Source organism: Aythya marila (assembly GCF_965140915.1).
Source record: "Aythya marila genome assembly, chromosome: 1".
Taxonomy (NCBI): Eukaryota; Metazoa; Chordata; class Aves; order Anseriformes; family Anatidae; genus Aythya; species Aythya marila.
This window is the reverse complement of record NC_139042.1, coordinates 166,807,776-166,828,647: the sequence shown is the minus strand read 5'-3', so window position 1 is coordinate 166,828,647 and position 20,872 is coordinate 166,807,776. Positions and strand designations below refer to the sequence as shown.

At 43.3% G+C, this 20,872-nt stretch overlaps 1 protein-coding gene across 1 annotated transcript; it reads right to left on the bottom strand.

The window, feature by feature from the left end:
* Window positions 1–313: 313 nt before the first annotated feature.
* E2F7 (E2F transcription factor 7) lies at window positions 314–18,956 on the bottom strand. The gene is made up of 12 exons (XM_082784506.1): window positions 18,856–18,956; window positions 16,683–16,958; window positions 14,530–14,698; window positions 12,039–12,320; window positions 11,260–11,418; window positions 10,073–10,210; window positions 9,532–9,726; window positions 8,803–8,887; window positions 7,441–7,981; window positions 6,304–6,574; window positions 4,716–5,134; window positions 314–3,449 (listed from the first exon to the last, which is right to left on the bottom strand). The coding sequence occupies exons 1-12, from the start codon at window positions 18,940–18,942 to the stop codon at window positions 3,273–3,275; spliced, it is 2,799 nt and encodes a 932-aa protein (XP_082640632.1). The 5' UTR covers window positions 18,943–18,956; the 3' UTR covers window positions 314–3,272.
* Window positions 18,957–20,872: the final 1,916 nt, after the last annotated feature.

Here is a 20,872-nt window from a genome sequence, read left to right as displayed (position 1 = left end):
CTCCTAGCCACCTCCAGGACTTTGGTAGTTAGCTTATTTTGCAGGGGTCCTTGTACTTGCAATAGCTTAAAGGGGATTCTTTTCTGTGCTAAGCATACAAGCTGAATGTAAAAGCAGGTAGGGTTACTTATTTGCTGTTCAGATTCCACAGTAACTGCTAATTTGAATGCATGGTAGACAGACATTTATTTTAAAGGATGTTCTCCACAGTGACATCACAACCTCAGCCTTGTTTTTAGTTCCATTTTATTCTGTAAAAGTTTAATATTTTGCTAAAAGATAGTATGAAAAAATTCAACTCAGTGTGATTGAGTAAAGCTATAGGAAAACAGCTAGAAAGATCGCAAGAGAGCAGGAAGAGCAGGACAGTTACAGGCAGCAATAAAATTAATATCTATATTAAACTAGCAGTGCAAAGATACAAACTGGAAGCAGCTTTACATTAAAAATACAGCTTTTTAAATACAGAAATAGCACCAATTTACAAAAGATAATCAGAAATGTAAACGTGGCAGGTAGATTCAAGTATAAGTTACACGCTCACCCTCCTTAACAACTGTCTTGAAACCAAAAGGTTTTATAAACCCTGCAGAACATCATGGGCATGCACTTTTTGTCAGTGCAAATACAAATTCTGCTTTTCCAAAGCTACTTTGCTGGTGAATTGTTACTAGTTTAATTTACATTTTCAGCTTTCAGTGAAGATAAAGATGGGAAATGTAAACTCATTCCCTCATGACAACCCACCCTTCTGCTTTGCCAGTCTAGCGCAGCAGCTCAGGTGCTGCAAGTAGCACTGCTCCCAACATCACCCAAAAGCTTCAGTCGTGCTGCTCCATCAACTCCTTTCAACCTACTCCAGTGAGAATTTTGCATTGACAAAAATAGAATATCATGTAAAATCCCCTTCTTCTCCCAAACCCATATCAGCTTTCACAACAGCAACCCATCAAACAGCTTTGATTGTGAGGGAGTTAATCCTCAATTCCAGGCCGTATTTACGGAAACTCAGAAGTGGAAGCAGAAATTGGAAACTGAAGATACATTTTCAGCTCCTGCATTTTCAAGTATAGTTAGGTTAGTTATGACTCAGAGTAACATAACTGACACAAGGAGGCAATTTTTGTGATGATGCTTCAACTGGAGCAGAGAGTGAATACTTATGCCAAATCCTCCTCTCAGCTCCCAGCTGCCATTTCATTAAAAGTTTGCACCATACTAGAGGTGAAGAGAAAAAACAAGGTTTGGAGAATCGATATCCATCATGTCACCCAGAACCCCAGCAGCCTGTTTCCAGACAGAATGGCAACAAATGTATGTTAGCAGAAATGCAGTGGCACCACTGTGCCAGTTACACGTTCCTTTTTCAAAATGAAATTAATTTAAATTGGCGTATAGGAAGAAATAATTCAGAAGCAAAAATTGTAAACTTTCACAACTGTAGTGTAATAATAATAATAATAATAATAATAAACCTAAAATTTAGCAGTCTGAATATTTCTCCTTACCACCCCTGAAATTTCCTATGATAATTCTGCTGTACAGAGTTTCTTTCAATGAGGGCTAACCAGCTCTCCTTATAAGACTGTTACTGGTCTGTTCTAAGATAAGGCCACATTATTCAACTCCCGGTTTCACTAAAATTCTTTCTTAAATTCCATTTTAATAACATTTCATTATAAAAATAAAAGTCCTTACCAACTCCCCAGCCCCCCAAACCAGCCCTAGCCTCCCTTAACCAACCAAGTAGCACATCACACAGTGTATTTACCCTTGGAAAACCAGTACCATTCAATGCAAAGTTACTGCTCATCAGAGAAGAGCTGACAATGTTGGCCCTGTGTTTGCTGAAAACCTGGAGTAACATGATGTCAACAGCAACACTTTGTCTTCCAAAGAGGAAACTGCACAAATTTAATGGCATCTGCTACACCAGTGAAAACATACCAAAGCATAAGAGCATTAACTCTTATGTCCTATATTATTAATAGCACCATCCATTATGTGAGGACCCTGAATGTTAAGTGTTATACATGCCCTTTTCTTCCTCCTTATCTTCTCATAAGGAGGATGGATAGTTTTCTCCCACTTCCAAAAATTTATGGCTCCCATTCATTTTCAGCTTCTTTTTATGGTTTTGATAGGTATGTGCCAAAAATGTAAGATCTCCCTTGTCTTCCAAGTACACTCAAACACACTATTAACTAGTGACAAAATTCCTGTAAGTGAACAGCTAGGCACTTCAGTCTATACCCCTTAAGGGTTTACTTAAAATCGACTTAAGTAGGCACTTAGGAGACGTAAGTAGACTCAGGTTAAACTGAACCTAATCGTGTGGTTAATGACTTACAAGTGTTCCTCAGTCATAAAGACTAGAACATATATTTAATGGTAGATGAAATCTTAGCACTGCCCTCCCAGTGGCTTGGCGTTCTCAAATTAATTTGTCCAACCGATTTAAGGAATCAGGTTCTGTATTCTTTATATCTACCTTGTACTTTTTGCTCAGATTAGGAGAAAGAAACCCAAGGAACACCGCAGTTCGTTAACATAACTATAAAAACGTTAACATTCACAGTTATTTTGGTCTTAATATTTTTCACATGTATACATTCAATCATGTGTTATTATTAGGTTTTCCTAACCACAAGTGCTGGGCAAATTGTACAACAATCAACTGACATTCAAGTAATCCTACCCTGAGAAAATCTGTTATTCTGAAGCTCCCACTCTAACGTACAAAATAAATAGCAAGAGGCTGTACTGCGGAGGCAGGGTTTGACAGATTGGAACTAAGGATGCAGTTGCTCTTGCAACTGTAGAAGTTTATCAATTTCACCGCAGATTTACTCAGGGTAAGTAGAGTATATGTAAAAAAAAACAAACAACGCTTACCCCAGATAAGTGCTAGACGTCTCACTTAAAACCATGAACAAAGAACCCATGGGGACTCCAAGGAAATCTGTTTGCATCTCCTCACAGCAACAGAGAGTTTTCCAAATTAAAACCACAAATACAATTTGATGCCCACAAGGCTGTGTGAAGCATAGCATCTGAATTCAAATCAGTACTGAGGAACAATTAAGTAAAAGGTTTTCACTACCAAGGATGATTTGGGAAGAAGGTTAACAGAATTGGGTGAAAAGATGATGGGGAAGCATGCCAAAAGGGATGACATTTTTAACATGCCCCTCTTGTCAGATAAGAGCTTGTTCTCTTGTAATGGATACAGTGTCCTAGGACAATCTGCCCACCCTTTGCAATGTCTGGGGTTAGTCACTGCTGCTACTAGAGATTTCTAGTCGCCTCTGCACAGAGCTGGCATTTCTGGTCTGGCTGCCTTCACCTTTTTTCCATGCACCAGGATCTCCAAGACTTCCAGGAGTTTTGAAAAATGTCTCATGACGTGCAGGACGAATGCTCTTGGGAGTGACAGGAGTTGACGAAGGCTATTTGTGAAACAAAACAAGAAGTAATTCAGTAATTATCAAAGCCTACATGCAAGCATGCGAAGAGGAGAGAGCTTGTAGACATGCAGCCCTGTACCCAGCTACTATAGGAAACCACGTCACACAATCCTTTCAGAAGCTCCACATGAAAGGCTATGGTCTTTGCCCCTGCTTTTTGTTCTGGGGTTGTCTGCCAGTACATCACTTCTGTGAAGCTGAAAGCCTCTATCTCATTTCCAACTTAAATGTATTCACAGCTAGTTCATACTCATTCATTCTTATGCCAATCTTGGCCTCTAGCTTAAATGGCTCTTTTTCCTCCTTATTGTTTTACTCACTTTTGTTATTTGCTAGCATCAAAACAGATCTAAAATTAATTTTCTAAACCCAGGCCAATTCTGTTTTAAGTGCCACTCTTCTGTTACCTTTAACGTTGGTATCTGTAATCAGATTGACTCCATTACAAACTTTTTGTAAACTCTAAATAAAATAAACATAAAATAACTGTCATAAAGCTTCCAGAACTTCGATTTGTCTCTGCATTAGAAAATAGGAAAACACATCACAGATCAAATTTAAGCTAAAGCAGTGCCAAAATGTCACTGCCAGTAGTTGTGAAGACCCAGGTAACAGCATGACATGACTGCTTTATGTCATCACTGTACCTCAGTTAGTTGAGTCCTTCATTTTTGAATTTCTCATTTATTTACTTAAAAAGTCTATTACCACAGTAGATTTTTAAAACTGTCATTATAAAAATGATACAACAAAATCCACAAAAATTGGTGTTTTCCCCCAATTCTGATCTGATGCTGGCATTAAGTTTCCATTCCTTGGTGAGCAGTGATTAGAACTGGGGTGAGGATCCCCAGCACACTACCACCTGGTTCTAGCCAGCTGACTCCTGAAATATGACAAACAATCCTCCTACAATGTGTTTCTTATACCTCCTGCATGATACACTTACAATAACAGTCTCAAACTGGAAAAAATACTCACTCAGACCTCTGGGAAAACAACCAGCAACTCATTTTTTACCCCTATTTGTGCCAGACTTTTTATCTTACAAAGTTCTTGTAAATTTTTTAAAACTCACTGCCCTCCAACCAGTGCAGGTGGATGTGTACATCACGTGAAAAACACCAGGTCCCAGCCTGCCAACCTGCTGCTCTGACACACAGGCACCAGCCTGCAGCACGAGTTGCCTTCAGTGCTGGTGAGCTGGAGCTGCTGCTTCACTGTTATTCAACCACCTTTTGGTCTTACCTGCTGCAGTTTCAGGAGGGTCACTGGATGCCCCATGCACACAGGGGAGTCCAGTTTAACAGTACTGCAGGACCTGGCCAGCACAGGACTCAGGTGCACAGTGGGGTGAGCTGCTTGCTGGGGATCCACAGAGGGGGGAGCATTTGGAGTAACCATTGCCGTGGTGCCAATGAGAACGGGTGCTGTCGATGCCAGGCCAGACATGCTGATATTCATGGGGGCAGCAGCTGAGAAGGAGCCATCAGGAACCGGAGAAAGAGGGCTGGGGATCGCAGGAGAACAGACGAGAGGGAAGGAAGCCAAGGCTGCTGATGGCACCATGACACAGGGGATGCTCAGAGAAGGTAACTGGCCTGCAGCCAGCCCAATGGCACCGGGAGCTTGGTTTGGCGAGAAGAGGAAATTAAAATTGCTTAGTCCTAAACCAAAGAGAAACAGCAAGGCATTAGTACAGTTAACAAATATGGAATTAAGCTATTATAACTTCATCTAGAACAGGAAAGAAGGGTGAAAAAAGAAAGAAAGAGGCTGCTCAGGAAGAAAAAACTGGCTGTTCGGTCAACCCCCCTTTTCCTACCTACCTCCATGTCCCCCCCTGCTGCCTGTTCACTATCTCTGCATCTATTTGCTTTCTTCATATTAAGTACCAACTACACCCTTGCTGTTTTCTGCTTCTAACTCAAGTTACAAGTAACACCTTGGCTAAAGAAACTCTTCACTAACAGGAATCACATTCTATGCTGTACAAAAGTATATACACTGGGTTTTAACAAAAAAAATGCAAATGGAAAAATTCCACAAAGATATACCCCAAAGATGCTCATTTTCCTTAGAAAAGCTGAAATATTGTTTTGAATTATTTGACCTTCCAAAACTCCCAAGATCAAGATTTTCTAACTGAGGTCTCTATTCTATAAACTTCTCCACATAACTGAAGTCCCGCAGACCCCATTCTGTGACAAAGGAATCAAATAACAATGCAGTAATCATGAAAATCTGCCACACACATATGCTGTTCCCACAGGATAGTCTTCCATGCCACACAAGCACAGTCACAAAAAAAGATGGACATGAAATTCTGTGTTTTTAGTATTTTCAGCTGCTTCCTGCCCAACCCCAATGTGTCCATGAACACTCTCAGTGCCTCAGTCTGTGTGGGATTATCCCTCTGATGCACATGACAAGAAAGTATGAAATTCACAGATGACCCCTTAGAGGAATGCTTTTGCACTATTCTGGCTGCCTTTCTGCCAAATCTAGTCTTCCAGCTGCCCCCAGTTTTGAATGCCAGATAGGCTTTTTTTTCCCCCCCATATAATTCAAGCATAGAAAATCCACATTATTTATCTCTAGTAATGTCAGGGTACCTCAAAAAAAAAAAAAAAAAAAAAAAAGCCTGCACTTTCAGAGAAGCAACAGTTCATACGGAGTCAAGAGAATTCAGAGCTATTAAACTGCCACAGAAAACCACTGACGCTTTTTGTGCCAACTATAGACTTACTGACCTATCTGTAGGTCTCCCTGTTTGAACAGCTAAGTGAACAGATAGAGAGGGCTGAGTACCTCTAGATCTCATGCCTGTCCTTACCAGCAGTAGGCTGAACATAAAGATACTGCGGCAGAAAAGGTTGATTGGCATTTTCTTTAGAGGGGTGCTCTTTTCCTGGAGAAGGTTCGTCGGGGTCTTTATTCTTAGGCCATTTTTCTTGCTCCTGAGAATGTAAAGGGCTCATAGACTTTTTGTCTTCAGTCTCTGGAGCAGCAGGACTTGAGAGGTCAAGATGAAAAGCTTCTAGATGTACAGCAGATGCACAGCTGCTCCCTGGGGTAGAATCTGCCTTGTGCAACTCAGAAGGCTTCTAAGGAAAAATAGAGGTAATGAGGCATCCAAACTGAAATACAAAATGATGTCTCTCATACACCTTCCTCAGCTAAAGAATAAAATGTGTTCTTGTGTACAAGAGCAGGGCAAAGCTGATTACCCAGTTACTGCATTAAAGATTTTGTCTGAGGGTTTCAAGAGCAATTTTAGTGATGCCTGACTCCTGTGCCCAGGGCTGCAGTTCACTTTCAGTACTTGGAGACAGTAGTTAAGAAGTACCTGAGGCTTGGGGATTCATTTCTTTCTATTGATAAGGAAAACCATCTGTTTCAGATGGCATATATTCAAGCACTGACAACCTTGAGCCTGATACCTGTTTTCAGTAACTAGAAGAACTGAGACACACTTCACCTTCACCATGATCTCCTCTCTCACCATTCTGCTGTGGGCAGCACTGGGTGAGAGAGGGATTCAGGATGGAGAGAGAGTAAGGGGAAAGGATTAGTCACGTTTTCTGTAGCTCAGTGGAGCAAGCAATGCTGCTGCTGTCTGGGAAAGCTGAAGCAAACAGGGGAAGATGAACAGTAATAGACATATTGATTTTGTCCCTTCTGCCAGCCTGAAGACAAGGATCAAGGCATTGATTCCCAAGAACAGCTGATCATCCTTTCAGCATGCAAAGCAATCACAATCCATTTTCCCCTCTGAGTGTGAAAATTTCTCCCAATTAATGCCTGTACTTGCTGACACAGCACCCATATAATTGTATTAGCACGGGGGAAGTAGCACTTTTATCTGTAACAAGAGCGGTGCAGTGAATTTTCACTTATAAACATGTTGTCTTGGGCAAAGTCCTTCCTCACTAACTGGAAGTGTAAGTGATAATATAATTAACTTCTTTACCTTAGGTACTACAAGTGAGAGAGGGCCATCACCCTGTTCCATGGTCTGCTTTTTAGCAGCTGGCTCTTCATCCTCTACAGGCGCAGAGGGCGACATGCACTCATGGGAGCTGCGTTTCTGGCAGCCAGCTGGAGGGCCAGCACCCTGAGCTTCCATGGGTGAGGCCTTCTCCTCTGCACTCCTGTTTCCTACGTCTCCTGCTGCAGGCAAGTTCTCCCTCAAGAGGTTTTCCTGAAGACCACCGCACAACATAAAAAGGGATGATGAGGGAAAACACAGGAAGGGCTGGCTGGGGAGCAGAGTCGGTTTTCCATTTTCTGTTTTGGAGGCTGCTGCAGCGGAGGGTTGTAGAGTTTGGTTGCTGACTCCATTTGGCAGCAAGACACCTGGCACATCTGCCTGAACCACAGGGAAAACTGCCTGAGGCAAAGGGTTAACACAAAAATCAGAGTCCCCAGGAACCGTAAGAAGGGAGAGAGGTGATGCTATACTTGGGTTCCTTGCTGAATTTAGTACCGTTTCTGTGGCACAAACTTTGGTCCTAAAACAAAGCAAAAAGAAAAAACATTTAGTACAAAAGTAAACCCATGTATTATCCTGAAAAGCAACTAGGTACATTCTTAAGAGTAAATGTGGAAAATTCACCAGAAAGCTCCACTTATTTTACACCGTTTACAAGGAGTGTCTTTTAGTGTCTTTTTTAATTATTATTATATCAGGTTATACAGAAGCAGACTCCTCAATTTCTTGGCAGAACAATAATGCTTTCAGTTGCACTTGACAGGAAAAGAAAAGGTCAAAAGGGAGATATGCCTGGCACCCACAGATGAATTCAAATTAGCACAGGTATAGAGAAAACTAATATGACAAAGAAGTCTTCCACGGAATTGTGATTTGCTCAGCCTACCTAAATAACAGGTCAAATGAGGCAGGAATGCCCTATATAAACACACCTGAGACAAAGAACAACTGCTGAAGCTAAAGGACAGCGGCAAAAATACATCTAGGTATAAACTGGCCACAAATAAGTTCATGAAGAAAGCTTTTAATTATCAGAGCAATGAAGTTGTTTTATGGTTTGACGGAACAGCAAAGAAACAAATAAACAAACAAGTTTGAGGTACATCAGTTTATAAATTTGCTTCATTCTACATTAAGACTTTTCCCATGTTAGAATGACTCTTGAAAAACAAACAAAAAACACACCAAAAACAAACAAACAAACCATAGTGAGATGTATTAGAATTAAAACTGAAAATTGCTAGGGTCTCATTATTACTATCTTGGTGCCATTAATGGAATCTAACTAAACATGACAAGCACCAAGCTGTATCTAGACAGAAGTTTGTAAAACTGACTTACCTAGTATCTTCCTCTATTTTCTGCCTACAGACAGTTGCTAGATTTATCATTTTTGAGCAATACTCATCTGAATTCACAATGCAGGCTGAAAGAACAAAGGAGCACTCAGTTAGTAACAAGTAGCTTTACCAAGCATATTTTGATACCGGCCATATAAAATAACTGATCTAATTTTAATTCCCTGGTACATTTTTATAATATCCACTAGTCACCTGGAGTCAGAACCTGCAAAGTACTCACAATTCTCAGTCCCACTGGAGGAGTGCTTGACATCATCATTTCCTTTAACAGGGAACTGTGAAAGGCCCTGTAATTGCTTTACCATTTTTACGAGCTTTCCATTAGATAGTTATAGAAGATTCCACTATATTACGAAGCATAACATAAAGCAAGCTTTTGTGTCTAAAGAATCCTTCTTTATCTATACCAAATTTCAACAGAAGAAACCACACAAAAGTTGCAGTTAGTGAAGAACGGAAATGTTTACCAGAAAATAAACTGCTGATTCAAGGCAGTGTCACCCAGATTCATCTCATCTAACTTTATGCACTTGCCTGGAAGATCCAGAACACAAGTCTCATCACCTGGGCAGCGGAACTATTGGCACCTCCCTAGGGTACTTCATGTATTTTATTAGGCTGTTTCACCCAGATGAGAGCCTTAAACTGGTGGGCCCACATTTGGGTAGATCCAGCAGGATATAAGAAAACATGCTTCCTTAGTAGTTACCTTGCCTCTCCTGGCGTGGGCTGCTGGGCTCAGAACTGACCTTCCTTTTGGTCCCTTCACAAGGCTGCGTGCCATTAAACGATGCGTGACGTGTAAACCTTTGCTTTCCAGTAGCACAGATCTGGTACGGGGCACAGGCGCCTCTCTGCTCCCCTGGCAGAGGATCAGATGTTCCATTATGCCCTCTTGGCTCATCTGAAAGAATACAGTTTTGTACAAGTCCCTCAAGGAACACAGATCACTATCTAGGCTTTTGCCACATTACCGAACTTTGCCATAAGAGGTAACCATTGCTCTACAGTTCTTACAATTATTCATAATTAGGTAAGGCAATGTAAGAATACCAGCAAGACGTTCAATATCCCTCAACAGCCTTCGAGCACTAAGTCCAACATGGGCAAATTTTGAGCTGGCAAGCAGTTAAAAACCACAGGGTGGACAACGAATGCCAGATCACTCTTTACACACAGAAAACAACCTTTTATAATTTGGAAGGGAATGTCAAATGAAAAAGAAAAGGGCTATAAGCTTCGCTATTTACCAATCTTTCCAGGGAATTCCACGGGCCCAATCCACTTGAAAGCCGGCTTGCGCCCCCGTTCCTCTGTGACGTGAACTTTCTTTATCAAGCACAAGCTGGTAAGAACATTGGCGATATCATACAGCCTTCGTACCTTTGCTAACAGGAAAGGACAGAAATATTACAGTCACACTTACAATGCACACAGTACACATGTATGTAGTAATTTCATTCCAGAATATCACCACAGCTCTCACAGAAGAGGCGGTAAAATCAAATTGGGATGGACTTGAGCTACCTCCTATAAAGGCTGCCATGCCAGCTCCCACTTCCACCTGTTTGTCACTGCTTCTTATCTTAGCTGCTCATCCAGTTTAGCTAGTCAAGTTTAAGCCAGCCTACCTCATTTTGATGGAAATGGTAAGGGAGGGATTACAGGGGGGATTACATCACCAGAAAAGGCAGCAGCCTCCATAAAGGGAAAAGACATGCACAGGGGCAAGAGGCTCATGGATGCGCACAGCTGATCACAAGAGGACTTGTATTTACAGTCTTAAAAGTGAAAAACTCTTAGGAAAAAGCTGTGACTCCGATAAATAACATGTTTGAGCTTCATAAGGTACCCAAATCCATTATTTAGTCGAAGTTCTTACATCCCTCAGGCATCTGGGGTAGAATTCTAAAACTTAAGTGCTAGTACTTTTTTTTTTTTTTTTTTTTTACAAGTTCGAAATTATTTATTAATGCTGAGTTTTTCCAAGTTATCCAAGGGATCTAAGTACCAGATCCCATTGAGAACAAACTGTGCTATCCAGCTATGAAAGATTTCCAGAGTGAGGAGTAACACATCTGCAGAGGAAACATCAATTCCATTAAAGAATGCATTTCATTTCAGTAAGTTCTAAAACATCATTCAGAAAGAAAAAGGAAGCAAGGATAAAGTATAAAAAAAAAAAAAAATCAAGTTAGAGACCTGATTTGTCTTCATTCTAATTATCCCCAAGCTAAAACTTGGAGATAATTGTCAAATTGACTCTCCCTCCCTTCCCCCAGTATCTATTTACAGTATCTAGCATTTCTGATTAAGAGACCAAGCCCACATTTCAGCAAAGATCCCAGACCTGCTCTTGCTGCTGTCTACTGGTGTCAGTTCAATGCCCCCATTTTCTTTTCTCACTGACTGATTTGTATTTTAAAAGCCAGCTTACTTTTGAATTTGCTGTGGTCCACTGTATCCTGGGTTTCTTCAATCAATATCTTTGCTGCAATATCCAGAGTGACTATCTTGGTCTTGGAGACAAGGAACAGCATGACAAACTTTTGGCTCATTATCCGCAACGACTTGTCCTTTCTGCTGTTCGCAGATGCTGCGTTACAAACAACAGCCAAGCCTCTTAGCATATATCATCCAACACTGACAGAAAACTAGTAAGTAGGTTTCTCACACATAAAAGGACTACAGCATTTTCTTGTTGGGAAGCAGAAAGCTTTTGAAAGGCAGCAAATAACCGAGTAATGTAGACCGAAGTCTCCCCTCAAAAGACAGTAAAAATTAGAGGTTACAGAGAAACAGCCTTGACAAAGTCTGACTCCAAAGCTAATTCTGTTATGTTACACAGTGTCACTACAGTTTTGTAGCTTCAGTGGACTTAAATGCTATAAATTATACGGCCAGCACGTAAATAGTAGGGAACATGTCACCTTCAGTCACGACAAAGCATTTAGTGCCAGGTATGGGCAGGGAAGAACTGGAGCATCTGGCAGAAGTTCCTGCCAGTCCAGAGGGGAGAAGGAAAATCTGTCCTGACACCACTGCTAGGCATATGACAGCTAGTTCTGTGACCTCTACAGTGATTTCAGCACCGTTTTGCAAACTGTCTATTTTTTTACTATCTAATTTAAAAACAAAGCAAGGGAGAATGTCACCCAGTGAACTGGAGGAAGAGACCCGTGCCTATATAGCACATCACACACATTATTATCTTACCGGAGGTGCAATCTGGTTCTGAAAAGTCAAGTAACGGTCTGTCTTGAGAATCGGGAACAGTTTCCTTTTTCCGCTCTCCAAGCTTATACTCGAAGTCCTGCTCCTTGTGCTGGAAGGTCATTAGCTCTCCATACTGCAGCTCTCCTGCCTCCTGAAGCGTTTTCAGAGTTTGACTGAGGTTGTGCCGGCCGTGCCAGCAGTACTGGTTCTTGGCCACGCGGCTGACCAGGTGCAAGGACTCCAGGACGTTCACTATGTCATAAATTCGTCTCCGCTCAACTCCTGTTGTAAGTGAGAAAAATAAGAGACATCGATGCTTGCCCAGTTTAACGTGCTCTTTAGCAGCAGCTGAACGCAGGCTGTTCAATATACACTCATAACGTGTCTTTCAGTGTTTTCCTGGACACATTACATTAAATCCATCCCAACCTGCATGATTAAAGCTGACTTATGTATGACTAACCCCATGGTATGATGTGCTCTACCACTTAGCTGCTAGCCTCGCCGTGACTTCGGCTTATAACATCTATGCTGTGTTCAGAACCAGCAGCAGTTTGCTCATCCTCACTCACATCTATTCACACTGCCCTCAGATTTTCAGAGCACTCTGGCCCTTCTTTCCAGAGCTCAGGCATGTACCTGTCTCCAAGCATGTGCATAAAAGTGAGGGCAGGAAAGGCGCTGAGCCTGGCACTAACACAGGGCAGATAAAAAAATCTTACTCCTGCAGCAGAAACAAGCCCTCAGTGCCACCTAGGTCTGGGAAAATTGACAAAGTATGGCCAGCTAGGGTTCAGCCTGACCAGTATGAGCAAGGTTGGGGGTTGAACAGGAACAGGCTAACTGCTCACTGTCCCGGGTACTTCTTTCCAGCTCTGTTTGAAGCACAGCTATGTTTCCTAACACACTAACCCGTGTTACATATGACAAAATATGCTAGTATCAGCATCTACACCTGAAATCCCATCACTATTAACATCAGTTGAGCAGAACAAGCGCTGGCCAAATGGGAAAGTTTTGAAAGACTTCCCTGCAGAACGCAAGGCCTTGATGCATCTGTTTAACCAGCTGGGGAATATGGATAACACTTACCAGCTTCAAATGCACATTAGGATAAACAATGCATGAGTGTTTCCAAGTGCACAGAGATTTCAGAGTGAAAAGATACTCCATAAAAACACTGCTACACATATTCTGGTGTCCATCAGACACCAGCAGCACAGTCCTCTTCGTGGCCTTACCACAGCCAGCTTTCCAGTGAACACAGACCTATGCAGTTGCAGCAGCACTATCAGCAGTGAATGATTCTGTGGTCGCTGAAGCAAGTGGATGCACACAAGCAAGGAAGTGAAAATCAAATCGAGAAGAAGAAAAAAAGAAATCGCTTTCTTGGAGGTAAGATCCTCAGTACTCAGCTTTAAAGCAAGACTTCTATTCTTTAGGAAAGCAAGGTAATGCCACTCCCAACACAGGACAATGCACTACTCATGATTAGCTACACAAGGATGGGGTAATAGTATACATGCAAACATACAAAGGAATAACAGCCCCACTTAACAGAAAAATATTACTTTTTAAAGGAATTGTTCAACTATTTACTTGATCTGAATCCTCTTCTATTTTCACTTCCCATTACCAAAGCACGGGAATGGACTTTCTCACCAGAGTTTCAGAGAACATTACACTTCTGTTCTCCTTCTTCCCCAAAAGGACATATTTCATCTTTGTTCATTCTTTTCTGTTACATAACGTTCTAAATATAAATGTTTATTTAGTTTAAGTCCAATTCCATAAAGCCTTTCCTCTCCATGGACCTGGATCCTTTTGTTAGTGCTGTGATCTGAGTCCTCTCTCTCAGGTTTTATTACTTCTTTCAGATAGTTTAAAAAAAATAAAAAGACCAAAGTTGACAACAGAGCCAACAAATAGGCTCATACATTCTCACCACCTGAACACATTTTCTCATTCTACGTTTTAAGAACTCCTTGTAGCCTCCCTTCACAAGATAGCATTTAAAACTAAGATAACCTTAATGAACCATGAGATCATGGAAGATATAATGTCAGGCGTATTACTAATTCATGAAGTAAACCCAGCTCATTTCCTATACCTACTAGATGGCAATTGTTTCCCTAAATGTTCCATTTTGACGTAATTTGTTGCTTTAGTCCTCCCTTAGGAGAGCTTGTAACTCATAACTCTTTTAGTCTTCAGCAAATTGAAAAAATTAAGAAAGCAACAGCGTTGGTAGACAGCTGAAGGATTTATCTGTTTAGTAGAAAGCACTGTCAGAAAGCAGATTTCAAAATGGTAGCATTATCAAGACATATTAGGCATTATTAGTCATTTCTTGCTCTTGATTAGCATAATTGGAAGATCCTCCAGACCCAAGGAAAGGCAAACTTTGAAATACACTCGGTAATAGGACTGATGTTTTGAAGGCCATTTTATGGGGTTATCCCAGGTGATCAGTTTTTGCAGTTATACATACCAAGAATTGAAGCCACTTCATCCAGAGAAATAGTAGTTTTTTCTGTTGACAATGGGTAACTTGGATAGCGAGCTAGAAACTTTTGGCACAAGAGTCCTAAGCTTTTCTGTTTTCTGCTGGGCCTCTGCTTTTCAAATTCATCAACCGTGCTGTCATCTACCATATCATACTGTTAAAAAAAAAAAAAAAAAAAAGTTAACCCTTCAGTACAGAGCTTTAGAGGCAAGGCATAGCCAAGTAAGGTGTATTCCAGATGGCATCAATATTCAAGCTCAGACTTTCTAATAAGGAAAACAACATGGTCTTTCTTCCAGGCACTTGGGTGACACACACTTTTGCTTGCAAGCTCTTTTTAATCCAGTGTCAACACATGAGACCTCTATTGAAAAACTCTTACCTGCAAGCTTACGGAATAATGGTTATGCATAAGGAAACAAACCAGTAAGACTAAACACCCACACCGGCAGATGGATAGATCCTACTTGGAAGGAGAATTTCTTTTTGAGACAGGAGGAGGAATTTTCCCTCAAAAACCTCTTGATCTGATAAATCAGAAAATGTAAAAACCATCAGAGTTCCTGCAGAACCACTTTCAAGGGAGTTTACTGCCCTTCACAGTGGCCCTCTAACTTTAAGGAACTGGGCTGCTTGGGATAGGGAGGGGACAGTGGCTACAAAAGGCACCACCCAGCCTCTGAACATCAAACTTTGTCAAGCTGTTTAACTTAAGGCTGGTCTGAAGACGGTCTTTCAGCCCCTGCAGGAGAAAAAACAAACAAACAAAAATGATACGATGGCAAAAACGTGTGAAGAAGTATGTCTATGACACAAGTTGAAGAAAACAAGGTGTTTTTGCACTGATGTTTTTGCACTGGCAATTTTTGGACTTTAATTCTATGTCAAAAAAGGGAAAAAATCTGTCTGGCAAAGAGAAGTTGAGAGTAGTGACAGCTGTTCTAGCCCATATTTCCATGCTTAAGAGGTCTTAGTTGTCCTTTGCTGATTAAGTGACTTTACTGCTCTGATTGAATTCTTTGAGTTTTCTATGGTATAGAATTAGCAGTATTCCTTATGTGCTTTAATGTTTATACATTTTTACAGCAACACTTCCACATATCTTCTAAGTTACTGTTTATGTTCAGAAACTTATTAATTGTAAGTTTTATTATCTAGAAAACATGGGAACTCTTTATAGTAGCCACCCTGAAAATGCTGCCTGACTTCCGTGAGCATTTCTGTTATAACTGGCTTGGCTCAGTAATATGATTAACTTTTAACATCAACTATTTCTACTTATTTGAAGCTGTGTTAGGAATTATCTTCACAGAACTGTTTGCTGCTCTGTGACTTACTAAATTGGAGAGATCTCCAGACTATATTCACCACAGATGCTGTAAAATCTGTATTTATAGCATGACCTGTACCTACCAAATGATGTTTCTCAGAAGAAGCACCCCAGAACTATCTTCCTCTCACTGAAATACCCAGTGAAGGATATTTTGTAAGAAGTTATCGAGGAGATTAAAGTCATTGAGGGAAAAAAAAATGATGGAAGAAAACTAATGACCCTTATCATCACTCAACATCATCTCCATGGATGCACTTCCTCAAGCAAGGACAGAGATCAGCCCCACCACTACTTGAGTCCTGGCATGTACAAATCTTCCTAAGAGTTGTCCATAACTGTTAGTTTGGGGCTGGAGCAAAAATATGGGAAGTGACTTTAACAGAACAGCATTTTGAAAAATATGCCTGCACCAGAGTCTGATTGCTTTTGGAAATGGTAGTAGAGTAGACAAGCACGGTGTCTGTTTAAAAGTGGTGTGGCAATTTTCTTTCTAATTTTTTTGGAAAACAGCTTCAGGAGCTGTGCTGTTTCCCCACCTGAAGCTCTGCTTCCTTCACTGTCCTCTCAGATCAATTCACCGTCAGGCTCTTGAGTGGTCTCAAGTCAATTACCACCAAGACAGCCAATTTTCATCTTTGAAGTTCATACTGGTCAGCTAGTGTTGTATAAGCATCTGCCTTTGGGAATGATTTAAAATACTGCAATTTCCTACACGGAGCAAAGGACCACTTGCAAGAAAAACAAGGCAGAATCAAAGGAAGGTCAGAGCTGTGACTGAACATAAGGTAACTGTTCTGAGTCTCACCTGTAATGAATCAGATATGTCGTTCTGCTCACTGTTTTCTATAGGTCTGAAGAGCTCTTTCTTCTTTTCCCTGTCCCTCATGTCGGGGCTAGCAGCACTAACAAGCATCTTCAGGTTAGCAGTGGGGGTCCAGGGGTCAGGCTGAGGTCTGTCAATGAGCTTAACAGGTGTAATTGGATTTCTTTCCGGGGTGCAGCCTTTCTGCTTTGATAAATCAACTGGTTCATTCTTAATGGGAGTCTTTGGGGCCATCCTGGATCGATCAAATATGTTTTCCTATTAAAAACAAAATGTTGTTTAGGCACAACAGGAAAGAAAACAGTCCAACAATCAATTTCATTTGCTCTTACAGAGGTAATCATAGTGACTCATGCCTTGGCACTCAGAGCTATATTTAGCACAGTTCTTCTGCCTTTATCAGAAGCAGTGAAATAGTCTATATGCTAGTGTACTTGGAGACGGTGTGTATGAGATATTGCTGTGAATTACAGAAGCTGAGGTCAATCAGTCAAACTTTTAAATTCTGACTGTTATTACAAGACAGCACTGCCCGAGAACATAAATCACCAAACTGGACTGAATCTGAAAGAACACTTTGGTCACATCACGCTTGGCAAGAAGACACCGTGTTCTGCTTGAGAAGTCCCCAGTGGAAAGCCATGCTGGGAACAGAGCTTGGACCGTCACAAGACATCAAGCTAAAATGAAGTTAACTTCCTGCGTAAATGAAGCAAGCTTTGTGTCTGCACTATCTGCTGCTCAAAACAACGAAGAAAGATCTCCATAACAGTATTCTTTGACTACAGCTAGGACTGGAAGGAAAATCTTAATTCATAAGCTGATTTTTATCATTCCTTGAATGAAGTTCAACTCCCTCCAGTCTCTAGCTGCAGTCCAACTTTTTTCACCTTTGGGTCTAACAGGAGGGCTAGTCATTTCACCCCCCCTTTCTTGCTGCAAGAACTCCCACTTTGATCAACAACTAATCTAAAGGAACTAATTCAGGAAAGCATCGGTGGTATCCTGTAGCTGAGAGATCAGTTTTTGAGCAACAGGAGATCCTACTTCACTCTAGCCTGTTAGTGCAAACAGTTCATGAAGTCTAAAGGGTCGAAGAAGACAGAAGGACATGCTGGTTTTCTTTGCAGGATGCAGGAAGTATGCTGGAGCTGGCACAGAGCAGGACTTCCAGAAGTGTCCACGCAGAAAGCAGCACATCTCCTTTTTGCCCTGGGAGCACATCCAGCTCTCACAGTCCCGTTATTGCTTACTTCTACTTACCACCCTACGAACAGGACACTTGTTCCGAGTTGAGCTTTAAAAGTCTAACATGCTAACTTTGAGGGTGGGTACTGTTACTGCTCTATTTTGGACTGCAGTAGATCCAATTCTGAAATGGAATATTGCCTGAAATAGATACATTAAGTTACTGTAAGTAAGCTTGCTGTAAGAACTTTCCCGTGTTTTGCTGTTTATTTGGAACAATTCAGCTATCACCAGCAGATACAGACATTCCAACAGGTGATTCCACCTATCATTTGATCAGGTGCAGCCTAGCTGGAAAGCAGAGAAGTTTTAGCAGGAACTGCGGCTGCCTTTCACTAGCAGCAGCCTGGTAGCGCTCAGACTGGGCACGAACTTGGTTTCCGAAAGCATCTTGTGCTGAGCCCTGGTACAATTTCTGCACACGCTCACCTATGAATAACCCGGGGGATGTAACGAGTACCTGCTTTTACAGTTACCAGCAGCCAGCTGTATGGTACGACGCTGCGACAAATTGGGGTCAATTTGGAGGCCGTGGTACCCCTTGGGATAGAGGTTCCCGTAGCGTTGGCATGCGATCTATCCTTGCAACTGCACATTGGGCAGAGGAGAAACCACACTTACCCTGCAGTGGAGACGGGCCACTTTGCCCCCAGCTTCTGATCCCTGGGCTGGTTTTTGGGGGGTGCAGGGGGCTCAGCCCCGCGTTCCCTTACCCCAAACTCCCCCCTGCGTGCGGGGAGCACACGAAGAAGCGGCGGGGAGCGCGGGAGCTGCTGCTGCCCGCCACCAGCCTCCCGCACCGCGTCTCCGTGGCTGCCAGCACGGCGAGCGGCACCTTCCCCGCTCCCCTCCTGGCTCCCCCGGGGGGCACCTTCCCCCCCACTCCCCAGCAAGGCTCCCCGCTCACCTTCTGCGCCTCCTCGGGCTCCGCGCGGCCCCTCCGGCCCGGCCGGCCGGCCGGCAGCTCCCGCAGGCTGAGGACGCCGGGCTCCATGGGCGCGGAGCGGAGCCGTGCCCGCAGCCCTGCCCGCGGTGCCGCCCGCCCGCCGCTCCCGCCAGGCGCCCCGGCCCCGCGCTGGCGCCCTCCAGCCCGGCTCGTACGATCCGACCAATCAGGCGCGGCCCGCCGGGGAGCCCCGGCCGCGCCAACGGCCAATCAGCGCGCGGGCGGGCGGCGCGCGCCAGCGCGGGACGAGGCTCCCGCCCGCGCCGCGCCTCTGCTGCGCGCGGGAGCCGGCGGCTCCAACCACCCCCCCCTCCCCCCTGCACCCCCCCTCCCCGCTCCCGCGCGGAGTCTCCCGACCGGCACCGCCTGTCCCGACACGTCCCGACACGGCACGGCCCGGGCGGCGGGAGCGAGGGCGGGATGCTGCCTGGGAGCCCGGCTCGCAGCTCACCCCCCTGCCCCGTCCTTGCCCTGCTGGCCGCGGGAAGGGCTCCGGGTGGTTTGGGAGATGGTCACCGGTTGGGGTTTTGGGGGGCACAAAAAATGATTTTTTTTTACATGGGGATGTAAAGCTTAGGTCGGAGTTGTGAGGTTTAATGTACACACACACAGCCTGTTGTTAATTTCTGCCCAGCAGCAAGTTCCAGGACACCGCAGCTCATCAAATGAATGAAACACAAACTCCCAGAGAACCTCTTCTAAATTAAAAAATTTTAAAAAGATCCCTCATCTAGAGAAAAATGAATTCCCCCGATGCAAAATGCACCCCCTTGGCACGTATTTGTGGCCGCAGCACTTGGTACGCACAAGCAAAACGCTGCTGCCCTTATGCCCAAGGATTCATCAGAGGTGCGGGGCCCCAAAAGCCAGAGCCGCCCCGATGTGGCAGGCCAGTGTTGCTGGGACAGGCAGGGGAAGGCCATGGCACCAGCCAGAGCCCACCAGTGTGCCCAGCCCTGGCAGCACAGAGCTGGTGTCCATCCCTCTGCTCAAATGTGAATGGCTTTGGGAAGCCCAAAGCCCAGCGACCATGCAGGGTTGGCTGGTCTGGCTGCGTTCACAGCCGCAGTTATTTAAGTTTGCAGTTATTTAAGACCTTAGGAAGGCACTTGCTGAAATGCTGTACTGTGTTTCTGTAGTGGGTCAGCATCAGCAATGGGCTGTGCGGGCAGTGCAGCGCGCCTCGAGGTGTGCCCGGCCTGCAGCGCTGCGGGACGGGGAGCCGGGGCTTCCCGTCGGCACTCATCACCAGGTTTCTGCCCGAGATTCAGGATGTCTCTGAATATAGGCTGCTAAGGCTCTCTGCAAGTCTTTACAGTGATTTGGGCATGGAAATTGGTGGTCCGGGTGCCCACCCTGCTGCTCTCTCCCTGGCAGAGTAGGGAGGAGGGTGGAGGCAAGGACACAGGGAGACCCCTCGCCAGTGACCGTCATGGACAAAATACACAACACCTAGGGAAGATTAATGTTATTTATTGCCAGTTACTAACAGAGCAGGGCCAGGAGAACTAAAAGCGAACTAAAGCCACATTCCCCCGCCCCACCTTCTTCCCAGGTTCAACTTCAATCTAATTACTTCTTCAGTGAAATAAACACCCAAATGTCCCCTGTCAGTAAAATGCAAACCTTAGCTGGTTAACATATGAGTTAGAACAAAGCTATGATACTACATTTCCTTTTCTGCCTCTAGCAGCTGTAAGAAGCTCGCTGATTATCAGATAAGATTAATTATTGCAGCTGTACACACATACATCATGCTCCAAGATGATTTGAAATCTATCTCTATATCTGATATGCACAGAATGTGTAATAGACCTGGCAGGACTGAGTTAAAAATGAGACTCCTAAATTTAAGTACAAGTACCTGTCTGTAATGCTCTGCTTACATAACTTTGTGACAGGACAAAGAAAACCTGCCTGTTAATTTACAATTTCGTATGAACGATATATGGACAAATATATGCGTTTTTTCTATGCA

What these genes read in the sequence shown, in the direction of transcription:
- E2F7 (XM_082784506.1), bottom strand. Translation starts at nt 18,942, where the DNA reads ATGGAGCCCGGCGTCCTCAGCCTGCGGGAGCTGCCGGCCGGCCGGCCG. An exon ending in TTATGTTCAGCCTACTGCTG is followed by an intron (nt 5,135 to 6,303) that starts GTAAGGACAGGC and finishes TCTTTGGTTTAG; the next exon opens with GACTAAGCAATTTTAATTTC. An exon ending in CCCTCCTGAAACTGCAGCAG is followed by an intron (nt 3,450 to 4,715) that starts GTAAGACCAAAA and finishes TTTCACAAATAG; the next exon opens with CCTTCGTCAACTCCTGTCAC.